General features: G+C 42.9%; 1 protein-coding gene across 3 annotated transcripts in view; it reads right to left on the minus strand.

The window, feature by feature from the left end:
- LHFPL3 (LHFPL tetraspan subfamily member 3) overlaps positions 1 to 22,425 on the minus strand; it is a 235,127-nt gene that overhangs the window by 31,726 nt on the left and 180,976 nt on the right. Inside the window, exon 3 of one of the 3 annotated variants that reach the window (XM_071423952.1) lies at positions 4,687 to 4,714. The exons of 1 other annotated variant lie outside the window; for it this stretch is intronic. In XM_071423952.1, the coding sequence (XP_071280053.1) occupies positions 4,698 to 4,714 (17 nt within the window). In that variant the 3' untranslated portion in view covers positions 4,687 to 4,697. Of the gene's footprint in view, positions 1 to 4,666; positions 4,715 to 22,425 lie in introns of all 3 variants that reach the window. One more of the 3 variants, XM_071423951.1, reaches the window with a different exon arrangement.

Below are 22,425 nucleotides of genomic sequence, written 5' to 3' on the forward strand. Positions count from 1 at the left end.
TATGGTTTCCAAGCACCGTGGTCCCCATGGCACTGACACTGGAGTCCCTGGAGTGTGGTAGGGCAGGATTTGGGGTAGCATAAGCCCAGCCAAGCTGTCCTCCATGGCATCTGTGGGGAGAGACTCTGCTCTTGTCTGTGAACAGCCCCAAAGTCTTTGTCCTTCTTCAGATCTTCATGGTCTGTCTGGTGGCTGCTGGACATAGGGAAATGTTGGCATTCTGGGGACACATGATACAGAAAGGCTGGCCAGCCCTAATGAAGGATTAAAACTGCTCTGTTGAAGGAAGGAAGCTTGAGGTCTGCTGAGCTTTTTGATGTCTTTGATAAAGACCTTGCAATTTTCACACATCAGGATAGTCTTTGAGAGGCATTGGTATTCCAGTGGGCAGATTTTGCTTTCCCAGCTGTCCCATGGGCTCTCAGGAGCAAGTTGGTCTGTGGCCCTCAGCCAGAAAAGCACTTAGATAAGAGCACACCTCTCAGTCCATGGATCATCCTGCTGAATTTGCTAGGGCTCCTTATGCACTTCCAGGAAACAATATGCTTTGCTGGGCTCAGTCTCAATTCCCCACATGCATAAAGCTCCTCCACACCCCTTGTAGCCATATTAATATGCTGGATGGGCTGGGGATTCTGCCCAGGAGTGCACTCCTTGCTTGAGTTATAGCCACACTTTCAGCAGTGAACGAGTGAGTGAGCTTCTGCTTGAAGTTAAAAAGCACCATTCTTTGGGGCTGTGAGCAGCATCAGCCTCAGGGAAGGGAAAGCTGTGCCTACACACAATTCCAGTGATAAACACAGACACACCTGTTTGCTCCCTGAATAATGTGACTCTGAGTTCAAAGTTGGCAGTGCTGGGGAGGATCAGCACATGGCTGAGCACAGCAGGTGGGGGCAGAGGAAGAAGTGCTGTGTTACCCTTTTTGTTATGGATGGCTCCCAGAGCCCCAGAAGGGGCACTGCAACTGCAGCTTGAATGAGGGATGGGTCAAATGGAAATGTCAGGACAGAAGACCCTGCAGAGATACCGTAAGTATCTAGCAGCAAAGGACAGCCAGGGATGAGGACATAAGAGGAGAAATGTCCTGATGAAGGCATGCCTAGCTCTGTGGTACAGGGTTACAGAGGCAACTCAACAGTTGGCAAGTGAGCCAGGCAGTGACCCTTTCAGAGAGCATTGACTTTTGCTTAATGCTCTTGTGGGGCAGATGAAGCAGCAAGCAGCAGCAGTGTGGACATATTTGAGGCCACCCAGCATCAGTGTGAGGAGCTCTGTGCTTGCCTGGGAAGCACTGAGGGTGTCATGGTAGCTGAGACTTCAGAGAGAAGCCACCAGGGCAAGGAACCAGTCTCCTAATCTGGCATGGTCAAAAACATATGTGGCTGAAGGGTGAACAAAATGGTAGGAGACCATTTGGATCAATGGTGGCATTCTGTGAGTAATTTTCTGAGGATTTAACCTTCATGTGGGGAATAAAACTGCACTGAAGGTCTTTAGAAAAACTACTCCTGTCATTTGCTCAGAATGCTGTAACTGGCAAGGGTAAACCCTGTGTTGCAGGGTTTGGTGAAGGTTGGAGGCTCTGAGGCTCAAGGAGGAAGGCAGCTGAGACAAGAGGGTCTGCAGAGGAACACGTGGGAGCAAGAGCCAGTGGGCCCCAGTGCCTGTCCCTGTGGGTGCTGCTGGGCTTGGCTGGGTGTGTAACACTGGCCTGTTGTCACCCTAAGGGGCAGAAGCAGAGTGCAGTGGACTTACAGCCTCGTGTGGGTGTGTGTGTGCACAAGAGGGAGATGATGAAATTCCACCATCTGCAGTGGTTCTTCAGGTCTGTCCACTCTTACCACTGAATTTGTGTCCTGCTGTCAGCTGCTCATATGTGTACACAATTTAGAACCAGGATTGCATTTTTTTTTCTGAGGCTTTTATCGTCATTAAAATAACAGCATCATACAAAAACATGCAGGAGGGAACCTCAGGAGGTCATGTGGACCACTTCTTGTTCCAAGGTAGGCTAATTGCATCAATGTCACTTCTGATGGTGTTGAATAATATATCCCTAGGGTTTTCCAACACTGGAAAGTCACAGCACCCTTAGGAAATTGTTTCCTCTGTTTGTTCTCCCCACTGCTGAAAAGACTGTTGGGATTTTGTTCATCATATTTGATTTGAATATTTCTTTCTGGAATTTAAAACATGGTTGCAGGTGCTATTACCCACATACAGACACTGAAAACCAAAACCACTCTCACTTATGGACTGCTCCCTCACATTTATAAGAGAACTGAGTTGGGGACATCCTTGGCATACAAGGAAATCAGTGGGGAAACCAAGCTTCTTCTAGCAGAACTGAGCTTACACAGAAACCAGAGATGCCTGAGTAAGGACATCAGCATGAAAAACCCAGGTTATACAAATGAATAGGCTGAAATGTTGCAGGACTTAGCAGCTCTCTGCCAGATAAGGTGTCTGAGAGACAGCTGGTTCCACCAAGCCTGCAATGAGGGTCAGAGCATTGAGAGGAGGGAGGTGGCAATCGAGAGGATTAGCCCAATTCAGGGAATCTGAATTTTGAACTGAGACTAATTTAAGAGAAGAAAATAGGAGCAAGAATACTTAATAGGATACTTTGGGAAGATGGACTATTTCACAAGACTCAAAGACAAATTCAGGATCCTTTAGTGGTGCTAGAGACAGATCTGTGAGTTGTCTTCTATAAAATACAGCCTGTGGACACCCATTCACCAAAAACTGTGGGTAGATATTGGCCATTGGTTTTTTTTGCTGTGTAGGATGAGGGAAGTTGGGTCTTCTGGTAGCAAGGGGAGGAAGTGGGAGGTTTTGGGCCCAGCTCTGTGTATGTCATGGCTCCAGCATCCCTGAGGAGACACATCTTTTTGGGAGCCAAACTGAAGAAGGAGCATGGTGAATTTTTGGCAGGTGGGAACAGAGATGTACAGCACTCCTGCCTCAGGGCGTCAGCTGAGTCTCAGAGCTCTGACTGCTGGCAGGAACTCAGTGAGGAGAAGGAGGCAGGAATCACAAACCCCTTATTGATTCCCTTTCTTTTCTGCAACCCATCCCCAGCACTAACCATATTTGAAAATACAGCTTCCAGGCTTCTTTTACAATGGCTAAAAAAAAGCAAAATCTTAGCTCTAGAGAGAATTGTTTTGCCAGCCCTATTTTTCTCTGGCTTTGAATTTGCCATTGACGTTAATTAGGACTTCCTGAGCCTTGTTAGCCTGGCATTTTCCTTTGTTACTGAGAACAGCGAAGGTGACCTTGCTCAGTAGGTGGATTTTCTCAGCTCTGAAAGTCTAATCATTAATGTCTTAGGAACAGAGGTAGGGATCTTACACAGGAAACTTGAGAAGAGCTATAAAAACATCATGTAGACAGCTGGCAGTGTCAGCTGGCATAGCTCCAGTAATTCAAAAGCAGAGGTGTTTCTGATAAGTCATCTCGATCTCACACAACATGTGCTATTCAACACGTATTTTTTGTTGCATAATAAGAAAACAACAAATATCTATCTGTGTAAGCTCAGTTGAACTGGGTATACTGAGAGTAATAACCAGCATTTAACAAACTCCATTTTATTATCCAGGAAAGTGGACCAGTAACCAGAACACTGATCTCTGGTGGTCTGGTTTTGAATGATGGCTTTAAAGTTATTTTGGTGGCTTCACTCTACTCCCCATCTGTACAGTCATGAAACTGTAGAATCCTGGACAACTTTAAGTAGAAAGGCACTTCATGTATTCCAATTCCCTTCTCAAAGAAGGTCCAAACAGAGCAGGTTGCTCAGGGTCATGTCCAGTCAAGTTCTGAGGGTCTCCAAGGATGGAGATGATACCACCTTGCTGGGCAACCTGGTCAATATTTGACGAGCCTCATGACAAAAAACCCCCACCAGCACACTTAAAATATGAATGAAAATCCTATGAGAAAAGAAACCCAGGAAGGGAATAACTGAGTTCTACTCTCCACACCAGGCAGCACCCCAAGACCCATGTGGGTAAGTATGCTTCAAGCTGCTGTGATTAGTCTAACCTTCATAAACTTTACATACACTAAGATTAAAAGGACTGTATAAACACAAGAAAACATTGTATTTGCTCATAGCAGCCTTCTTTAAACAGAGACTGTGCAAACAACATTCGTAATTCAGATGTGTCATCTGCCACATGAAGCAAGAGTTTGACAACAGAAGAGTCACAAAGCACTGGCAGAAGCAGAGCTGTCCTTGGAGCCAGCTGCACCAGGAGCAGGCTGGACTCCCAGGGAAGGCACAGGAGGGCTGGTTCTGCTCCTGACCCATTTGAACTGCACACTTCCACACCTCTACCACAGATTTCTCAGCAGCCATATCCAGGGGGATCCTGATCTTAGCAGGTACCTCTGAAGGTCCCTTAGGAATGACAAACACAGCTTGCAGATTTGCCACTAGCAGCTGCCACAAGCTACCAAAAAAGGCAGAATGTTAAGACTACACAAAACCAAAGCTGAGCTGGAATATAAATATCAAATGAAACGCTTACATGTTGCTGAACATGCTGCCTACATCAGAAACACGAGACAAGAGCAGAAAGCCATGCAACGCGTTTGGCAGAAGCACGCAGACATTTCACAGCTCGTCCCTGGGTGCCATGCTCACACTTACGTTAGTCTGGGTCATACTACCTGAACTTGCTTTAAGCATTTCCATCATCTGTGAGGTAGGGAGGGAAAAACAGAATAGTTAAGGTATAATCAAGTGAGATCTTTCACATCACAGTATAACTTGTAAACAATCTCTTTATTTGATGTAGTGTGGAGAGTGTAAATGGTTCAGGCTTCTATCTCAACTTATCCAGACAGGGAATTTTCTGAAAGCCAGGTAAGTGATTCAATGGATTACTAAGGAGGCAGATGAAAAAAACTGGGACTAACAGAGGAAGAAATAGTGACAGAACATAAATAAACACATAAACAAGTAAATAACTTTGGTGTCAGTAAGATTAATTTTTCTGTTGTCGTGTCAGAATCAAAACACTCAGTAATACCTTTTGATTGGTGAGCAATTTTAAACACTGTGTTAACCTGTCTGCTTCAAAAATATTTGAATAAAGATGCAAAATTAAAAAACAAACACCTACAAATCATTACAATGAATTAGACCAAAGATAAAACTGTATCAGTTCTCATCTCAATATGGAAAGATCTGTAGAAGTCTTTATTCTAGGTGAGAAATTACAGTAATAAAAATGATACATCAAGATTTTGTTGATACATTGCTCCTCAGTTTTGATTATACTTCCAAAATCATAGGTACCATTTGAAAGACCCAGCCTGCCAAATCCTTTTATATGCACAAACTTTCCTATTGGCTTATATTTTAAGGTTAGCCATGCACTGTGCTTTTAGTTATGCACCCACAGAGGCCTGCTCTGGTGAGATCTTGTGCCCATGAGAAAGCCCAGGGGAACCTAACAGTACTTGGATTTCAAAGTATCTTCAGTAATTACACCTCCTGTAATTACTCCTGTAATTTATTGTGAATTTACAGCACTTTGCACAGGGCATAAACCTTTCATGTCTGATGAGGGCAGATACTAAGTCACCTGAAAGCTGAAGGATTTGTATAAAGAAAAAAAGTACTTGTACATCTACACTTTACACTATTGAACAGCTAAAATTCCCTAACAAAATGGAGAAAACAATTATTTCCTGAGAGAGTGGCAGAGTAATCAATTGGCCCAAACTTCTGCTGTTCAAGGGGAGCCTGAAAGGAGATACTAACACAGATAGAATTTGTGACACAATCTCAAAACAGTAATTTCTTAACTAAGAACACAGACCAATGGTTCCACCATCACTTGAAAACTGTTTTGAAAAGAATTTAAGGACTTTACTAAATCACATAGAACCAAACTACCACTAGAGCTGTATTTTCTAGCTGGGCCTAATGTAGAAGAACTGCAAAATACAGTAGAGAAATTACATACAGTAGCTGGAAATATGTAAATGTATTGATTATGTGATTGGCATGTCCCTGCTGAAAATAATCAACATATTGACTTTTCTGAAGATTCACAGTAGGCAGTAAGGAAAAAAAAATCTGTGCATGTGTGTAGGTACATTTTTTTGAAAAAAGAATTTTATTTGTCTGTCTTGGAAGCTGTGGTTTTGCATACTGGTACTGGAGTGCCTCCATTGGCTTATCTCTACCATTATTGCAGCAATGAAAAATAGAACAAATAGAGGTGCTGAAGGGTACACTGGATGAGTACTGAGATACAAAGCAAGGCAGCTGTCTCATTTATAATGCTGGGGGAAAATGAGGTAAAGTATCCTATTAAGCAAGTAATAGGGATATCATTTTCCTATTCCCCTATTTTATTTTGGTCCTTCTGCACTGTGAGAGCAAATGATCAGGAATTTGTAGTGATGTACTCATGCTCGGCTCCCTGCCTCCTCTGGCACATCCTGGTTCAGTGGAACTGAGGCTGTTCTGTGCAGATTAGGTGGCAGCCGTTAAAATTCAGAAGCATGACACCAATTGGATACACTTGGGAAGTATTCTTGGAAAACCAAGTCTTCATTCAAGCACTGACGAAGGTTCCCATGCACCTCATGCTCTCCCAGACACCTGAGCTTTCCCTGGGATCACCCAAGGATGTCCCTGCCTGTCCAGCCCTGCAGGACACACAGTCTGTGCTGCCACCTCAGCACATGGGATGTGCAGCCCCTTCCTTGGAACACCATGGCATTCACATTCTCTGAACAGAGACAGAGATAATTCTCTCTCACAGGTTTTTTCCTGGAGAAGTACAGAGAGAAGAAAACAATTCCTATCCCTACTTGCTGCTCCTCCTGTTGTTTTTGCACATGTGGAATGTGTTAGGAAGACTGTTTACCTGAAGTGAGTTCTTAATTGGACTCCAGTGATCGTTTTTTTATATTAATTGGCCTATTGGGTTGGGTCAAAGCTGTGTCCTGGCTGTCTGGAGACAGTCACGGGATTTTCTTTAGTATGTATCTTAGTGTAGTATAGTAGAGTATCAATATAATATAATATAATATAATATAATATAATATAATATAATATAATATAATTTTAATAAAGCAATTGTTCAGCATTCTGAATCAATGGAGTCAGATTCCAGTCATTCCCTGGTTGGGGGTCTCCTTGTTTACTACAGAACACCACAGAGAAGACTCAGGGACTTCTCTTTGCTAAACCATGATGAGGCATGTGAGATACTGGCAGGCTTGTGGCCACCTGGGGATGTGCCCACATCCTTGTTTCATTTGGGATCAGGAGGATGTTTCTGAAGTGAATTTCCCAGTTATTGTGTTTGTTCCAGCTGCTAATAGGCAACTGTGGGGCCAAGCAGGAGCTTGGCTGGAATAACACCATCTCTGCACCACTCTGCTGGCACGGGCTTTGGGCCCCCAGCACAAGCTGTTTCCTCCTGCAGTGCTGCTCCTCTTGCTAATGTAGATGTTGCCTGACTGAATCCTGCTGACTTGATTGATTCTATTTAAATCAATGTGATTGTTTGTACGAACAAGGTTGATAGAACTGGTCCTAAGTGGCATTTACTCCACCATGCTCTTTGGCATATAAATCAGCTGTTTGGGACAGTGGTAACTGTTTTGTTACCACTGTGAATTTGGGGAAATCTGTTAAAGACAATAAAGAAAGTGCATATTTGCAGTGAAACAACTGATATTAGGACTTGACTGATCTTATTTAGATGTATAGAGTGGCCCTGCTCTGGAGGTAGTTTAAAGAGATTCTTCTGTCTTTTGAAAGATCTGTGAAATAATCAAGTTCATACTTGATACATACATACATCATGCATACATCAATGCATAGGATACTTTCTTCCAAAGTATCCTATACATTGATGTGTTATGCAATTGGTCACATAGTTTTAAATCTGCATATGGCTGTTTGTACCCAGTGATAAAACATTCTTTTAGCTTTTTTTAATGGTTACAGTAAAATTCTGCATGATTTATATCGCAAGTAGTAATTTTCAGCTAGAAATATTGATGACACCTTGCCTATGGCTATAAACAGGTTTTAATAGTACAATAAACCATGTCCTTTCTTCTTAATTAGTCTCCATTCATTAATCATGCAGATTATTTACAAAAAGCCTAACACAATAGAAAAGAAGAATTACTAATGCAATGGCTGTATTCCCAGGATCACATGAAATTCATCTTTACTAAGCTAGTTGAGCCTCTGTAATCTCAAGGTGTTTATAAAATAATAGGGAGAAAGCTTTAGGTTAAGCATATTTAGTATAAAAATTAGTTGTTTAATTTTCTTCTTAAGATGAAATTCTCCTATTTTTGAGGGAAAATTGAAGTCCCTGATGAGTTAAAGCCACAGACATCTTGCAGTAAGATATAAGAAGCCTTGTCAGATCACTAACAGAAACAATCTTTATGATGCTGAGATTTTGTAGCTAATAATTAAACATAATTTTTCAGCCTCTGTATGCTGTATTTTATACATCACAGCAATTAGTCAAGCCTACAGGGCACATTTAGAAGAAGGCTTTCTGTCAGGAGCTGGTGGTGTAGTGACTCAGCAAGGCATCAGAAAGCTTTGCTTTGTGCACCTCCAGGGGGCTGGACCTGTCAGATTAATACAAGGGGCTATTTTTGTAACATCCAAAAAGTTTCTGCTGTACATCAAAGTGCACTAGCTGCTTATTTTAGATGATAGCAACTCTTAGATTTGTCTTGAACAATGCAGTCCTTAGCACTTTTTTGGTATGTACTTCTCCAAAAAGAAAATTTCCTGTGAAGCATTTTGTTGAATAAGGGCTTCCCATTTGAGATCATCAGAGACATTTTCATCCTGTGCTTCAAACGTTCCAGTAAATTAACAGCCCATGTACCAAGGGCAAGAGGCTGTCATGGCATGTTGGGGAGTACTCTTGAGCATGGAGATCTGGATTTGTGCTCTGCTCTTCAGCTGAGCTGGGCTTTGGTCCCAGGCAGTGCAAAGGGACTCTTGAAAAGGGGCTCCTCAGTTGGTCTGGCTTTTTATTAATGTGTTAATTTTTTACTCCCAGCAACCAAAGTCTCACCCTCCTTCCCAGACACTCAGTTATTCCCATTCCTGAAACTAACTTGCCTGAAAGCTGCTCTTTTCCCTGTGGTCATTGATGAATGTGGCATGTGTAGCCTTCCACAAGCAGAGGGGCTGTGAGTTACTTTCCTTGGCTGCTCTTAAATCTGCCCATGATGTTTGGAGAATTAGTCTGAGCATTTTACCCTGACTCGTGTCTCTTTCCTTGTGCCTGACCTAATGGGATCCTGACTGCAGTGGAAGTCTGTGAGGTCACAGATGTGTCCCCAAGGTCAGAATCAAAAACTTTTGGCAAGTTCTAGAGAGATAACGGAAATTACCTCTGAAACCAGGTAATTTCACCAAAGATGTCATTATTAACATTTGGCTTTAACAATGTGCCCTTGATTTGTGTAAATCTCAGAAGGATATTGTCAAAGAGATTGCTGTTAACTCTAATAGCACAGTGAAGTGACTTGGAAAAGGTGACAACAGAGTCAACAAAGGCACTCAGGTCTCCTTGCCCCTGCTGCTACAACACCACTGGAGCTTCCCTCTCTGCTCCTTTTGGCTGTTGCCTTTTTGTGGTCCCTCTCAGCTGCCCATCCCTGCTCACCAAAGCACTTACCAAAGCCCCTTGGCTGGCCTGTGCTCCTGGGTCTCACTTGGCAAAATGCAGCTGCAGCTGCACTTTTCTAAATGGGGATGGATTAAGTGTGTGCTTAAAAGCTTTGCTGGATGGAGACCTGGACTCCAGAGCCAGACCCACCTTCATTGCTGGAGCCTGCAAGGAGCAGGAGAAGACATTTTTCTCCTTCTCACATGCTGACAGGGAAAGGGGTGAGCAAGAGAAGGAGAGAGAGCCCTGACTTGGTTTCTGCAGTGCATTGCTGTCATCAGAGCACTGGGCAATGAGGCTCTGAGTACCTCCCAGAACCCAGAGCATCCTGGGGAGAATTAATAGCAGGGCCGAGCTGAAAAGTAGCTCTGTCATATTTTTTAATAAAAACATTTGGAGAAAAGTTTTCCCCATTGACTTTTGAAAAAAGAAACACCTAAAAACCCAACAACAATTTTTATGCAGGCAGCTATTAATAGTAGTGGAAATATTAGATTTATATGAGAATTGCTTGTAGTTATATTAATACTTACCCATATAAAAAGCATTTTGGGGTTTTTAGTAGGAACTTGGTATTACTACTAATAATACTTTCATTTGAGTACTCTTTTGTCTGCAAAACATGTCAATGATTGTATGTAAGTCACACAATGCAGGAGTGCTGAAACCTCCCTTCCCTAAGCTATTCAAAAGCATCATGTTGTGCCTGTTATTATAAGAACACAGCATTTAACATCCTATTGAAAATAAAAACCATTCTTCTTACTTGTTTTCTCAACTGAAGCTTACTTCCACTGTTTTCTCAGAGAAGCAACAAAGTTTGGGCTTAATCTGTTTAACTGCACCTTCAATTTTCATCCCTTTATATTATTACCATAAATGCATTATTTTTTTAAAGTCTGTTCCTGAAGTTATTTCACCCATCAAAAGGCTTGGTTTTGCTTCTGAGGTGTATGTCTTATATAGTAAACTTCCCTGTAGTATACAGGACAAAGATTTCTTTGCTGAATCACTACAGTCAACAGGAATTTCAATACCTCTATCTATGGCAGTTGGGTGAGGTCTCTTTTAGTTTCTTTCTCTTTTAGGTTTCTGCTTTTGTTGTGGGTCTCCCTAGACTCTCAGCACAGCAGCATGAGCTGAGGGTTCTCAGCATGGCAGCTGTAAGAATCATTGATTTTTTTTTTTGTCAGTAGCAGAAACAGAAAAAATAAAAAAGATTTCTGTCAGCCTTTTGAAAAGCAATTCTGGAAAACTTAATTTCAGATCAGCAAAATACATGATTTGAGAGACCTGGTATAAAAGCAGAAGAAAAAAAGCCTGGCATCACAAAGTGGAAGAATAAGGTATGGCAGCTATTCTTCCCTGACCTGGTGTTCAAAGGACAAGACGTTCACTGAGGTCAAAACCCACTCTTGCACACGCAGAGATTTGAGCCAAAGCCCTTCTTTTACTAGAGATGTTCTCTAGCTCCAGCCAGAGGTCACCTGAAATAAGATGTTCTCCAGCTCTCCTGCTGTGACTGTTTCACCTTTCATTGCAACAGTACAAATGCTCAGCAGTTAAGTAGAGCAGAGCACATATTTGAGTGAGTTTTCTGTCTGGTACAACCTATGGTTGAGACACAGCACCACCAGGTTTTAGGCTGGCAAAGGCCAGTGAAGCCATTTACATTGAATTAGATCACACTGAAAGAACAGGTTTCAGCCACATTCTCCAGAATGTCCTGGATGAGCAGCAGCTGCCCTGGAGCAGGGCTGTGGGGGCTCCTTTCTCCCAGGTAAGGGAGGGCTGGAACCACTATTGCTGAATTTGACACAAGTTCATAAAGAATTGTTATGATCCAAAATTGCATTTTTTAAATAATAAAAGAATGAAAAATGCTGTTTCTAAATGCTGCTCACCCCTTCTGAACATCAATCATGCACATTGAAAATCCCACTTTCTGTGACAGTCCATGCATGTGATCTTTACCTGCACACATAGGAGAGGTGCTGGCGAATCCTTGTGAGTCACTCAGCTCAAGGAAAGACAATAATGTGATCTCAGCTAACTTCCTTCAGTTCCTGGTCTGTCTGTCAGACAGCCCTAACCTGAAGGATCTGCACACTGATGTTACCTTACTAATCTCACTGGTTTAGATTCCAAAGTCCCAGGGTAGTATGCCAGCTGTCTTGCACACATTATTATTTTTGTATCTAAATCTTCTTTAAATATTGGGCAGATTCTCTTTTCATAGCTGAGTAGTTATTTCAGTAAGTGTGGCAGTTGATTTACAGTTGGTACTGTGTGCACTTTCTGTAGTGAAGCATAAAATTGAAAAGCTTATGTCAAATTCATTCATACATGGACACGCTCAAGAACAAATTAATTTTAAAGCACTCACAGGGTGTATAATGTTTCTATGTCATGCTTTACAAATCTATAAAGTAATTTATAACATAAAGCCCACTTTGGAAGAGAGCTGTAGTAGAGCAGATAGCAGAGTGATTTCAATCTAAAATATCCCAGTGCTACACTTCCCCAGATATCTGCAATTCAGATCTGATAGGAACCATGAGTAATCAGTTTCTAAGGCAAAATTATTATACAAGAAAAGGCTCTCAGTGTAATGTCCTCTTACAAAACCAGGCTATTCTAGGACAAATTAGGTTTTCTAACCATCAGTATGCAGCACACTGGATAAGGTGTCAGATTCAGATCTCAAACTAGTATAAATCGGAAATCACAGCCACCAGAAGGATCAGAAGGATCAAGATAAACTCTTAAAGGTGCATATTGGATAAATCTCATTTGTAACTGTAATGCCAGGGCCCCTGTAACTAACATCAAGGGAGTTTTCAGCCCATGAGAACAGATGCCTTCAAGCTGGCACTACTGTTGTGGTCCTTCTCTTCTGGATGGCACAGCCCATGGAGGGCTCCTCTGCACAGGGTGAGTGTCCTCCCTGTGCCATGCCAGCACAGGTTCTTTGAACATCCTTCCAGTGGTTTGTATTTTGGAGCACCACCAGATTCTCTCTGCTTTCTTTGGCAGAAACTGGAGCTGCCAGCACTGTTTGATACCTCTTGCTGCATGGACCAAGGGACCCAGCCATCAGGAGAAGAGCACCTCTCTCTGATCACAGCTAAGCTCCTTGTCTGCTTGCAGCAAAGTCATGACTGTAAATTCCCCCACACTGAGCACTTATCATTAGCAAGTGTGGTAGGCAATCATCAGAAACACTCAAAGACAGTCACCCAAACTCAGCCTTGAGGTGAGCAGCTACAGCTGCCCTCAAATTGCAGGCTTGCATGGACAGGAATGAGTGCTGAGTCTAAAGAGCTGCCAGAAGCCAGCTGTGTCACAGCTACTCCTGCTCCCTCCTTGCTTTTTTTTCCAGGGGCATTCCTGCTCTCTGCAAGCAGCAACTTAATATACTAACAGTGCAGGGAGTGAAATATACAGCAATGACTGTGGACTGCTGGCGTGCTCCTCTTCCCACTATTCATCCAACTTGGCATGTGTGTTGCACCTGGGTAGCTAACTCTGTAATTTGGACACAAGAGTGTGTTCCCTCATCTCCTCAGGAGAAGCAGAGATATAATCAGAATTTAGAGTGGCTTCTAAAAGGTGCATATTTCAAAGGTAAAATTGCAACATAAAGCATTCAGAGAAACTATAGCCCAACCTGTGAGCAGGAGGAGGAAGGAAAATATCATTGTTTGTAACAGCCAGTGGAGGCAGACAAAAGAGTCTAACTCAAAGCAGCTGCTCCTACTCCTTGCCTCAGAGGGAGGAAGCCCTAGTTGCAGTACCCTCATGCAGTGAACTTTGAGGTATTTATAAAAAGTGGAACAGCTTCCACAGTGCAGGGCAGTAAAGGTCACCCCAGCACAGCTGGGCTGGTAACCAGTCAGTACAGCACAGCCACAGCAATGAGGAAAGAAACCCTGGCTATGGGGCACTGGGACCATCCTTCAACACAGACATGCAGGCTGGGGTCACCGTGGAGCTGGGTGGGAGGATGGTCACACAGGGTGGAAGAGCTGAGCCTCATCCTTGCCTTCTGCTAAATGCTGGGACCCCATTTCTGAAAAATACCTGATGAATTGGGTGCATTAAACACCTCAGCACAGGAATTGGTTTTGTTGGACATTCTCTTCCTGAAAGTAGGCTCAAACCAGGTCCCCCAAAAGTCCTTTTGAAAAGATTGACCACTGCCAGTCTCATGTACTGCATTCCTCCTCACAGCCACCACATTGCTGACAGAATGGGGAGCAAGAAAAGTCCTTATTCCAGCAGGAAAGGCTGAAAAAGGAAGAGCTATTAGTCTGAAATTCTGCTATTAAAGAGGAAGATTTCAAAGGAACACAAAGAAAAATTGCATCCAGCTCAGTGGGAATGCCTTAGGTATAGACTTCACCTATTTCTTTGCAGCAAGCCAACTGCTTTAAACAAAAGGATTCCTAAAATATGCTTTGTCATCAGAAGGCAGTGGCTGACAGCCAGCAAGCACAAGGAGCAGTGGGGTGCTGGAGGAGCCCTGCCCCAGTGCAGTGGGGAGGCAGCTGCATGAGTGCTGGGCTGGGGGCTGTGCCATTTGCTGAGTGCTTTGCACACTCTCATTTGCAGTCAATAATAAATAACTGCAATGCTAATAATTTGCACTGGAATGCTCTGTGACTACTTTCTGCCTCAGGTTGCACTTTTTTCTTTAAAGTTTCAGCAAAGCAGTTCAGCAGTTTTTGAGAACCTGTGTCATTGCCTCAGGAGTTCCTGACTCCAAAAGGAGACAAAATTCATCAGCTTTCCTATGGCTGTCATAGTAGTATTGAAATATTAAATAAATGGTATTTGGATTGAGTTTTTTGATTTTGATTGTGAAAATCAGTCATAAAATCCTTGACAATTAGATATCAGTGTAGACCTATCCCACCATTCCTTTGCAGATGCAGAGTGTTAGATCCATAAAGTGGTGATAGTGTGAAGCCATGATGCTGTAGCACCTACCTTTCAGGGATCCAACCCTCCTAGAGCAGTCACAAAGCAGGATGTATGTAGGGAGCTTGCAGCTTGAGGAAAAAGATGGGTTCCTAAGCTTGGGATCCAGGAAAGCCAATATAATGCAGAAAAACTGTCTGTGATAGAGGCCAGGAGCCATTTGAAATGAAAGACTGCTGAGCTCTGCATGGAAAACAGAGGAAATGCTCAGCTTTTCTGGTGGGTGGAGAGCTTCTACTCAAGAGCATTTCTATGGACCCCTGCTGTTTCCTACTCTTGTATTCCAAGAAGACAGTTATTGTTTGTCCTCCCTTCTACTGTATTAAATCTTTCCAGGTGGCTCTCACAATGAAAAGTCTGCTGGGACTGCCCTGGAAACCTCTGCAATGCCAGGAGGGGATGAAGTCTTGATCTTATCTGTGGTGGGTATTCATTCCTAGCCAAGATTGTCTCCTTTGATGATGTGCTAAGATTTTGGAGAGGAGGGAACACTCCCCAGAGATCACCAAGTCTCCTGTCCAGGCCAAAATAAAAATCTCCTACAGGTAGATCCTCTCTCTGTGTGGACAAGAGAATTACTGAGTAAATGCCTTTATAAATGCCAGAAAAATGCTGATTAACAAATTACATTTGTTTCTCTCAAACACTGCCATCAGTTTCTCAATGAATTGATGTGAAAGGGTTTCTCTCTTGAACTGGCTTTGTAACTGTGCTGCTAAGGAGGCAGGTAGGGTGCCAGGGTAAATAAGCTTGTTCAGGGCTCTTGGAGGCTATGGCTGGAGGTTGCCTCCAGCTGCCAAACTAACATATGAGAGTGAAGCCTGCAGTGTAGACAAACATTCTGCTACTGCCCCAGATTTCAAGTTAGTTTACATAAAATGGGGACTTATGCAATTTATGTGCAATATAAAAGACTTTCTAAGGTGTTTGACTTGATATTCCAGGGCATAACATGAGCACTATGTAGGTTTAATAAAGCCCATAGGAAACAAAAATGAAGAACTGCTTTCCCTGAGCACCGTTTGGCAATAAGCCATCATCATTAAACATGGGGCACTGTAGGGATGTAGAGAGATTGTTCCTAGACCTAAAAATGCTCATCAGCAATGCAGATGCTACATTGGATCGTGGCTGATAAAATCTGCAGCTTGCACAAGAATCGATGTTATGTTTAAAAGATGAAGAGGAGGCAGCGATACGAGACCTGTTGCTTGGTCAGACAAATATCCACTGCTTTTAAGAACAGCCAAATAGAGAGTTAAACTCCACAGAAGAAGAAATACTAGCTGCTCTAGTTAAGTGCTGTTTTTTCTCTAAAGGCTTTAGAGGCCAAAGAAGAAGACAAAAACTCAAGTCCTCTAATGACTCAGAAGGCTAATGAGACCTTGACTGGCTAAACAGGGGAAGCTGAGATGGAGGCAGGAGCCAAGGCTAACAGTGTTATCTGAGTCTTAGTATCCACTGAGGATGCTGAAAAACTGGAGAGAGGCAGAGAAGAACTGCAAAAGGGGACAAGGAGTACAGAAAGCACCTAATGGGGAGAGAGAGGTTTAGAAAGCAGTGTCTGTCTAGCTTATCAAAAAGATTGAAAAGTCTTGATTACGGAGAAAAACTCTTCACGGAGGCAAATGAGCTCTTTATTTTGGTGGAAAAGGATGAATGCTTAAAAGCTGAAGCCAAATATATCTGGAGTGGAAATTAGGCAAAACATGTTAATAATGAGGGTTTAAAACAAGCTGCTGAGAGAAGACGAGGAGTCTGCAGCGTTTGATGAAGATGTCTCAATGCTTTTCTGAGACAATTTTCTTGAATACATGCTACATTTCAGTCCATCCCCACAAGGGCACAAATGGGTGATATTTTAAGAGTGGTGTTAAAATCCAGTTATCTTTTTCATCTTCAAGCTCTGGGACCTTGTATCTGGAGGCACACAGGGGTGTACATGCCAGCTGGGGTCTTGCCGGGAGAAGAGGCCCCTCCTTGCTCTTTCTCCCCTTCCAGCAGGAGAGTCATGTCAAGAACCAGCATTGTCATTCAGTCCTAAAGCCTGGCTTGCTGAGTTTCCAAAATGCCTTGCAGAACAATGAACCCCTTGCTTGTCTGTCCCCATTGAAGCTACTCCCAGAGCAGAGGGACAGCAGGGCATGGCAGGGTGACCTGTCCTGGGCAGGATGGGTGGCTTGGGGCTCTGAGCCAGGCTGACAAAACTCCAGTGGGTGCTGCCTTCATCTGGGGAATCATTCAAGAATCATCAAGAGAACTGCCTGTGTTCTCATCCTGAGAGAGTTTTCTACCTGAAACTCAATACTTTTTCTTCACTAAAATAAATATCCTCACTCAGTTTTCTCTCTCTCTTCATCTTCCAGAGATAAACAATTATTTTTTCCCCAGTGGAGCACCAACATCCTTCAAATGCCTATTAGAGAGCTTCACCCTCACTTAGTTGGTGAGCTCACTTGTGCAAGTTCTGTGCATCAGTCCTGCAGCCTGGACTAGAAATGCTGTGCTGTGGCTCTGCCTTTGCAGCCAGCAAATGGTTCCCAGTATGTTTAGATATTCAGTCGACAGTGGGATTGAACTCAACAGGGCTAAAAGGCTCAAAATAAGGTGGGTATGATTTCACCTATAGCAAAACAATAATTCCCACCTTCTTTGAACCTCATTGTAGCTACCTTTTACTCCTTTAAGTTGTCAGTCTCATGGCAAGAAGCTGGCAAAAAATTAACTCCCACACTTGGCTTTGCAACAGGAAAATGAGCGCGTCATGCAATGATGTTCCAGGCTTTCATCAATTTATCTTTGACAAAATACAGCTCTTTAGAGAGAGATCAAGGCTGGAAAAAAAAAGACAATGCTGACATTCTATCCTGGTACTTCTAGACTTTTTTAGCACGGAGAGTCATTTACTCAGCATTTAAAGAAATTGTCAAATCTTCATATACTTACTATAGCAGAGTGAAAGTCTGAACAGTGGTAGCAGTGGTGGAGCAGCCCAGGGAGACAAAAGCTATGTGGACTGAGCCCGAACGTGCAGTGCCTTGTGTTAACACAGATCCCATGTCTGGGACCCTTGAGTATTCAGCCCTTAGAGGGAGTAACTTTCTTCCAGCTTCTGAATAGTTCCCAAACAGGAATATCCACTGACAAGCAGCAGATCACCGCTGCTCAGCAGGCAACTGCCTGGTCTCATGGGGACACAGTCAGAAATTTAAGATCCTGCTCTTTTTCCAGCCCATGCTCATTCCATGCATATTTTCTTCCTGTGACTTTCTAGGGAAAAGAGTTGAGTTGCAAGGGACAAAGCTGTTTCCTGAGAAATATAACTCCTTAATGTGTGGTTAAGCACAGAAATATTTCCTGATTTATTTATTTGTTTGTTTTTAAGGATGTAGAGAGGGGTAATAAACAGGAAAATTATTGTGTCAGTGATGTGTTTTCAGAAGGATGAACAGTGAGTTATTTAATGGAAAATTGAAAGATGTGATTGCACTCTGTCATGAGCATTTACAAGTTTGGCCATGGTATAATCCATTGACTTTTTTAGAATTGTCCTCACTTAATAGTGAGAAGGGAGGTGCAAATTAGACATAAAGCCCACATTTGTAGTCTTGGGAATTAAAAGCATAGAATTCTGACTTGCAGAGATAAGCATGTAAATCAGCTGATTTAACAACTATTAAAAAACACCTTGCTAACTTGAAGAATAAAGAAATCAAGAAAGAAATCAGGATAAAATATTTGGAATTGCAAAAGACAAACGGAGAAGTGGAAATTAATGGCAATTACAAAAAAAAAGGCAAACCCAAATCCCAAAGGTTTTCTCAGAAAAGTACCTTCTAGAGCAACCACACCATAGCAGAGGAAAGAAGAACTTATGAAGACATTAATCAAGGCATGAGTGAAAAGAAAATGAGATGCTTCAGGGCACAAAGATGACAGGAAGCATATCTGTGGCAATAAGGGATGATGGAAATCATACAGAGGGAAATATAACAAAGTATACATGAGGAGAGGATGCAAGCACTGCAGAACACCTACTCTGACAATACAGTCTTTTGCTCTCACTAAAAGCAAAAATCAATAAACTCTGTGTAGGAAGAAAAGCTTATTAAATCATTGACTGTCCAAGTAGATATTCCTGTTGGCAAACATATTGCTCTGTGTGATGGATGGACACCAGGGTCAAGAGGTCATTCACTGAAGTGATCAGGCTTCATAAAATCCAGATTTGCAAACAGCTGGGGCAGCAGAGGCTCGGTGCAGCTACTGCTCTTGAGTGATTTCCATGTGCTGCAACACTGCAAGCTCCTCTTTGGGCCAGTGGGAGGGTTTCAATGAAGGAGAAGTGGAGGCAGTCCCACAGCTCTGGCCCTGGGCAGGCTACTGGTGTGGCTGCCCAAGGCTGGGCAGGCTGCAGTGCCTGCCTCTGGAGCAGCCACGGGGCTCAGCTCTAAATCACCAGCACTGTGGTTCTCTCCCTCCCCCTGCTTGCCCAACATGGAACCTGGTGGTACAAGTGGGATGAAACCATAACACTGTAATTCCTTGTGTGGAGACATGTCCTACCCCATCACCAGCAAAGGACTCCTGAACCCTGGATCATCAGGGTTTAGCTTGGAAGGGACCTTCAAAGATCACCTAGCTTAAGCCCAGTGCTATGGGCAGGAGCACCAAGCTGCTGAAGGTCACCCTACATTTGGCACATACCAAAGCAACCATAAAATGCCTCCTTTCAAGCTACCCTGTGTTTCTCCCACTGTCTGGCAGCAAGCTGTAGCTTCATTCAATTTTAGCTCTCCCTGTTGGCTATTTATATTACTTGTGGGTCTCTCATCCATCAGCATCAGCCCATTTTTCCTTACACCCCCTGCCCCATCCCTACACCCCTCACCCTCAGCATTACTGACCCCTTTGTGCAAGGTGAAACACACAGAGCTCTCTCAGTCACCTGTTGAGAGGGAGTGTCCCAGGTTGATTATATGATGCTTTTATCCCAAATCATCTTGTTCTGTTTATGCTGAATAATAAGTTTTGCACCTCTGAGACTTGTTGCAGAGAGTGAAGGGGGGAGAGAAGCAGCAGCAGTTTGTTTTCAGACACTGCACTCGCTCCTTCACATTCCAGCTCCTGGACTGTGCTGTCTGTGGATGGACAGACAGCAGGACAGAGCTCTCCTTTGCTTTTAGTTAGTTTTAGCTAGCTGAGGCAAAGAAGTTCCCTGGACTGTGGGTTTTTTTTCCTTTTCCCTTTTCTTTGGACCTGTCCAGCCCAGCTCTGGCCTGAACACCAGCAGAGCACCGGCAGCTCCACCTGAGGCCCACTGGGCCGGGCCGGGCCGGGCCTGTGGCATTTCCAGCACTGAGGGACTGAGAAGAGACTGAGTGAGCTGAGCTGCAACCCGGGGAGGGGACTTCCTGAGTTTGTCATCTCTTTTGGAGCAACAAGGGGTTTTATTGTTTAATATTGTTTAGGTTTTATTGTTTAATAAACAGGTTTTTTCCACTTTTCTCCAAGAAGGTATTTTCTCCCAGACCGGTTGTGGGGAGGGGCCAATTGAATCTGCTTTCCTAGAGGAGCCCCTTTGGGGGTTCTCTCCCAAATCTGCCCCAAACCAGGACAGAGAGGCAAAGGAAAGGAGCTTTCAAGGGAGAGCATGCACTGTAAACTTCAGGAATGTGCATTTCATTCCTAACTGTGCAGCTGAGCAGACAAACCTGGGGCACAAAGAAACCATGGTTCTACAGGACCAGGTCACAAACCCAGTGCCCAACCTCCTTTCTTCTGTGGCACCTTCTTCTGACCCGAGGTGACTCTAAGAGAGCTCAAACACATTTTCAGGTACACCTCAGGGCCCTGTGCACAGTGGGCTGGATTTTGATGAAGATATGAGATCCAGAGATGACAGCCATGGAAATGTCACAGGCCCTTCCATAGTTCCCCTCCTCCTCTGTGTGTCCTCCTCCTCCAGTAAGATTTCTGTTCCATCCAATGCAAAGCATTGCATTTCATTAAGTACTTCTTCCTTTAAATAATGCCTCATTATGACTTTCTTTTTGGGTTAGCTATTTCTTTAATTTCTAAGCATACTAATTATGTTTTTCTTTTGGAGGGAAGATGGGCATGTCCTGAAGCTTGGGAATGCTCATTTTAGACCAGTGTGCAAGCAGCCTTTGAGGTCAGGCTGTAAGTGTCCATAAATCCCCACAACCCTAACACTGTGTGTTTACTGCTGTGGATTGGGATCTACCCAATTTGACCTTGATGAGCCAACAGTTTTCCTGTCCTTTTTTAGAGCTTCAGGCTGGAGAAATTTCAAAGTGGGTTTTTCCTTTTCCTGGAATACAAAGTGCTGTATCAGGCTGGTGAACACTTGGGGCTACTTCTGCTTCAATTCAGTCTGAGGAATGACAGGGGATCGAAATAAGCATTGGCCCTTTGGTTATTAAAAATTTATTTTGAGATGTTTTCTCCATCCCAAATTCACAACAAGAAAATCTTGTTGTTTGTTTCTTGCAAATTGTGGAGAATTTTTACATTCCAGCGCATTTTCTCCTGAATGCTAACATATGAGAATAAAACCAAAATTATTATGTACATTAATAATAGAATACACACTTAAAGATAACCTTGAGGTGTCTAAACTTTCTGCATATTCTTCTAGACTGCTGATAGCTTTTGCATGTGAATATATTAAAAACAAGGGAAAAAAGAACAAAATTGAAATGTAAATGTTTTTGTCTGGAAAAGAAAAATAATTTGCATCAATAAATCAGTCATGATTTGTAAACACTCTTTGTTTGCCACCATCAACAATAATCTGTCTGCAAGGAATGAATTTCTGACCTTAAGTAGCTAACTTACTGTCTAACCTTACCGTAGCTGACACTATCCAAATAAGAGTTTAGCAAAACTCTTTCTTCCTCAGTTATAATTTTTTCCTCTAATAGAAAGTAAAGCTTGATTTTATTTTACTGTGCTCAGACAGCATCATCCCCTTGATATTATGTTTATTTAGCAAGATAAATGAACGTTTTCATTTTCTTTCTTCTGGAAAAAATGTATTTGCAGAAAAGAGAAAATCAAAAAAGCTTAATAACATGGTTGGCAGGAACCAATGATGTGAAAAAAATGTTTCCACTTACTGTTTTTTTTTATTTCTTTTGCCTTTTTGGCCATGTTTGGAAGCCATGCTGTCTATGATCCATGTGTGTGACACACTCATGGAGCACTGAAAACCCATGAAAAGCAGAAGGTCAGCAGTGGGCTGTCTCCTCTGTCAGGCAGCCTTGACAGGGTGAGCTGTTTGATGTCATGATCTCTTGCTCAAATACCCAATTTCTGTGGGAGAATTCAACCACTTGTGGCTTGTGACAAGAGCCACATACCGAGGAAACACATGACATGCAGAGGAGTGCCTGGGAACCTTGTCTGAGGTAGCCTGCAGAAACCAAACCAAGGGCCAGACATGCAGTTAAGGAACTTATTTTCCAGTTTTTCCAAGTTATGCAACCAAGGTGCACAAAATTAATCTACAAGTTACTTAGATACCAGAAATTTTAAGATTATTTGTGCCCTGACACAGGTTAAATCAATTACAGCTGCATTGAACTGCTTTCACTAGTAGGTCAAATATATAATGGGGACATTTTCTATGGAATTTGATTGATGTGATGCCAAGGAGGAAGTTTACCTTGTAAAGTTACAGGAGGCTTAACCATTTAGACTTCTCTCTGGTCTAGTTATG

This window comes from Agelaius tricolor, unplaced genomic scaffold (assembly GCF_023055355.1).
Source record: "Agelaius tricolor isolate 1412-34295 unplaced genomic scaffold, bAgeTri1.0.p SCAF_3, whole genome shotgun sequence".
In the NCBI taxonomy this organism is placed as follows: Eukaryota; Metazoa; Chordata; class Aves; order Passeriformes; family Icteridae; genus Agelaius; species Agelaius tricolor.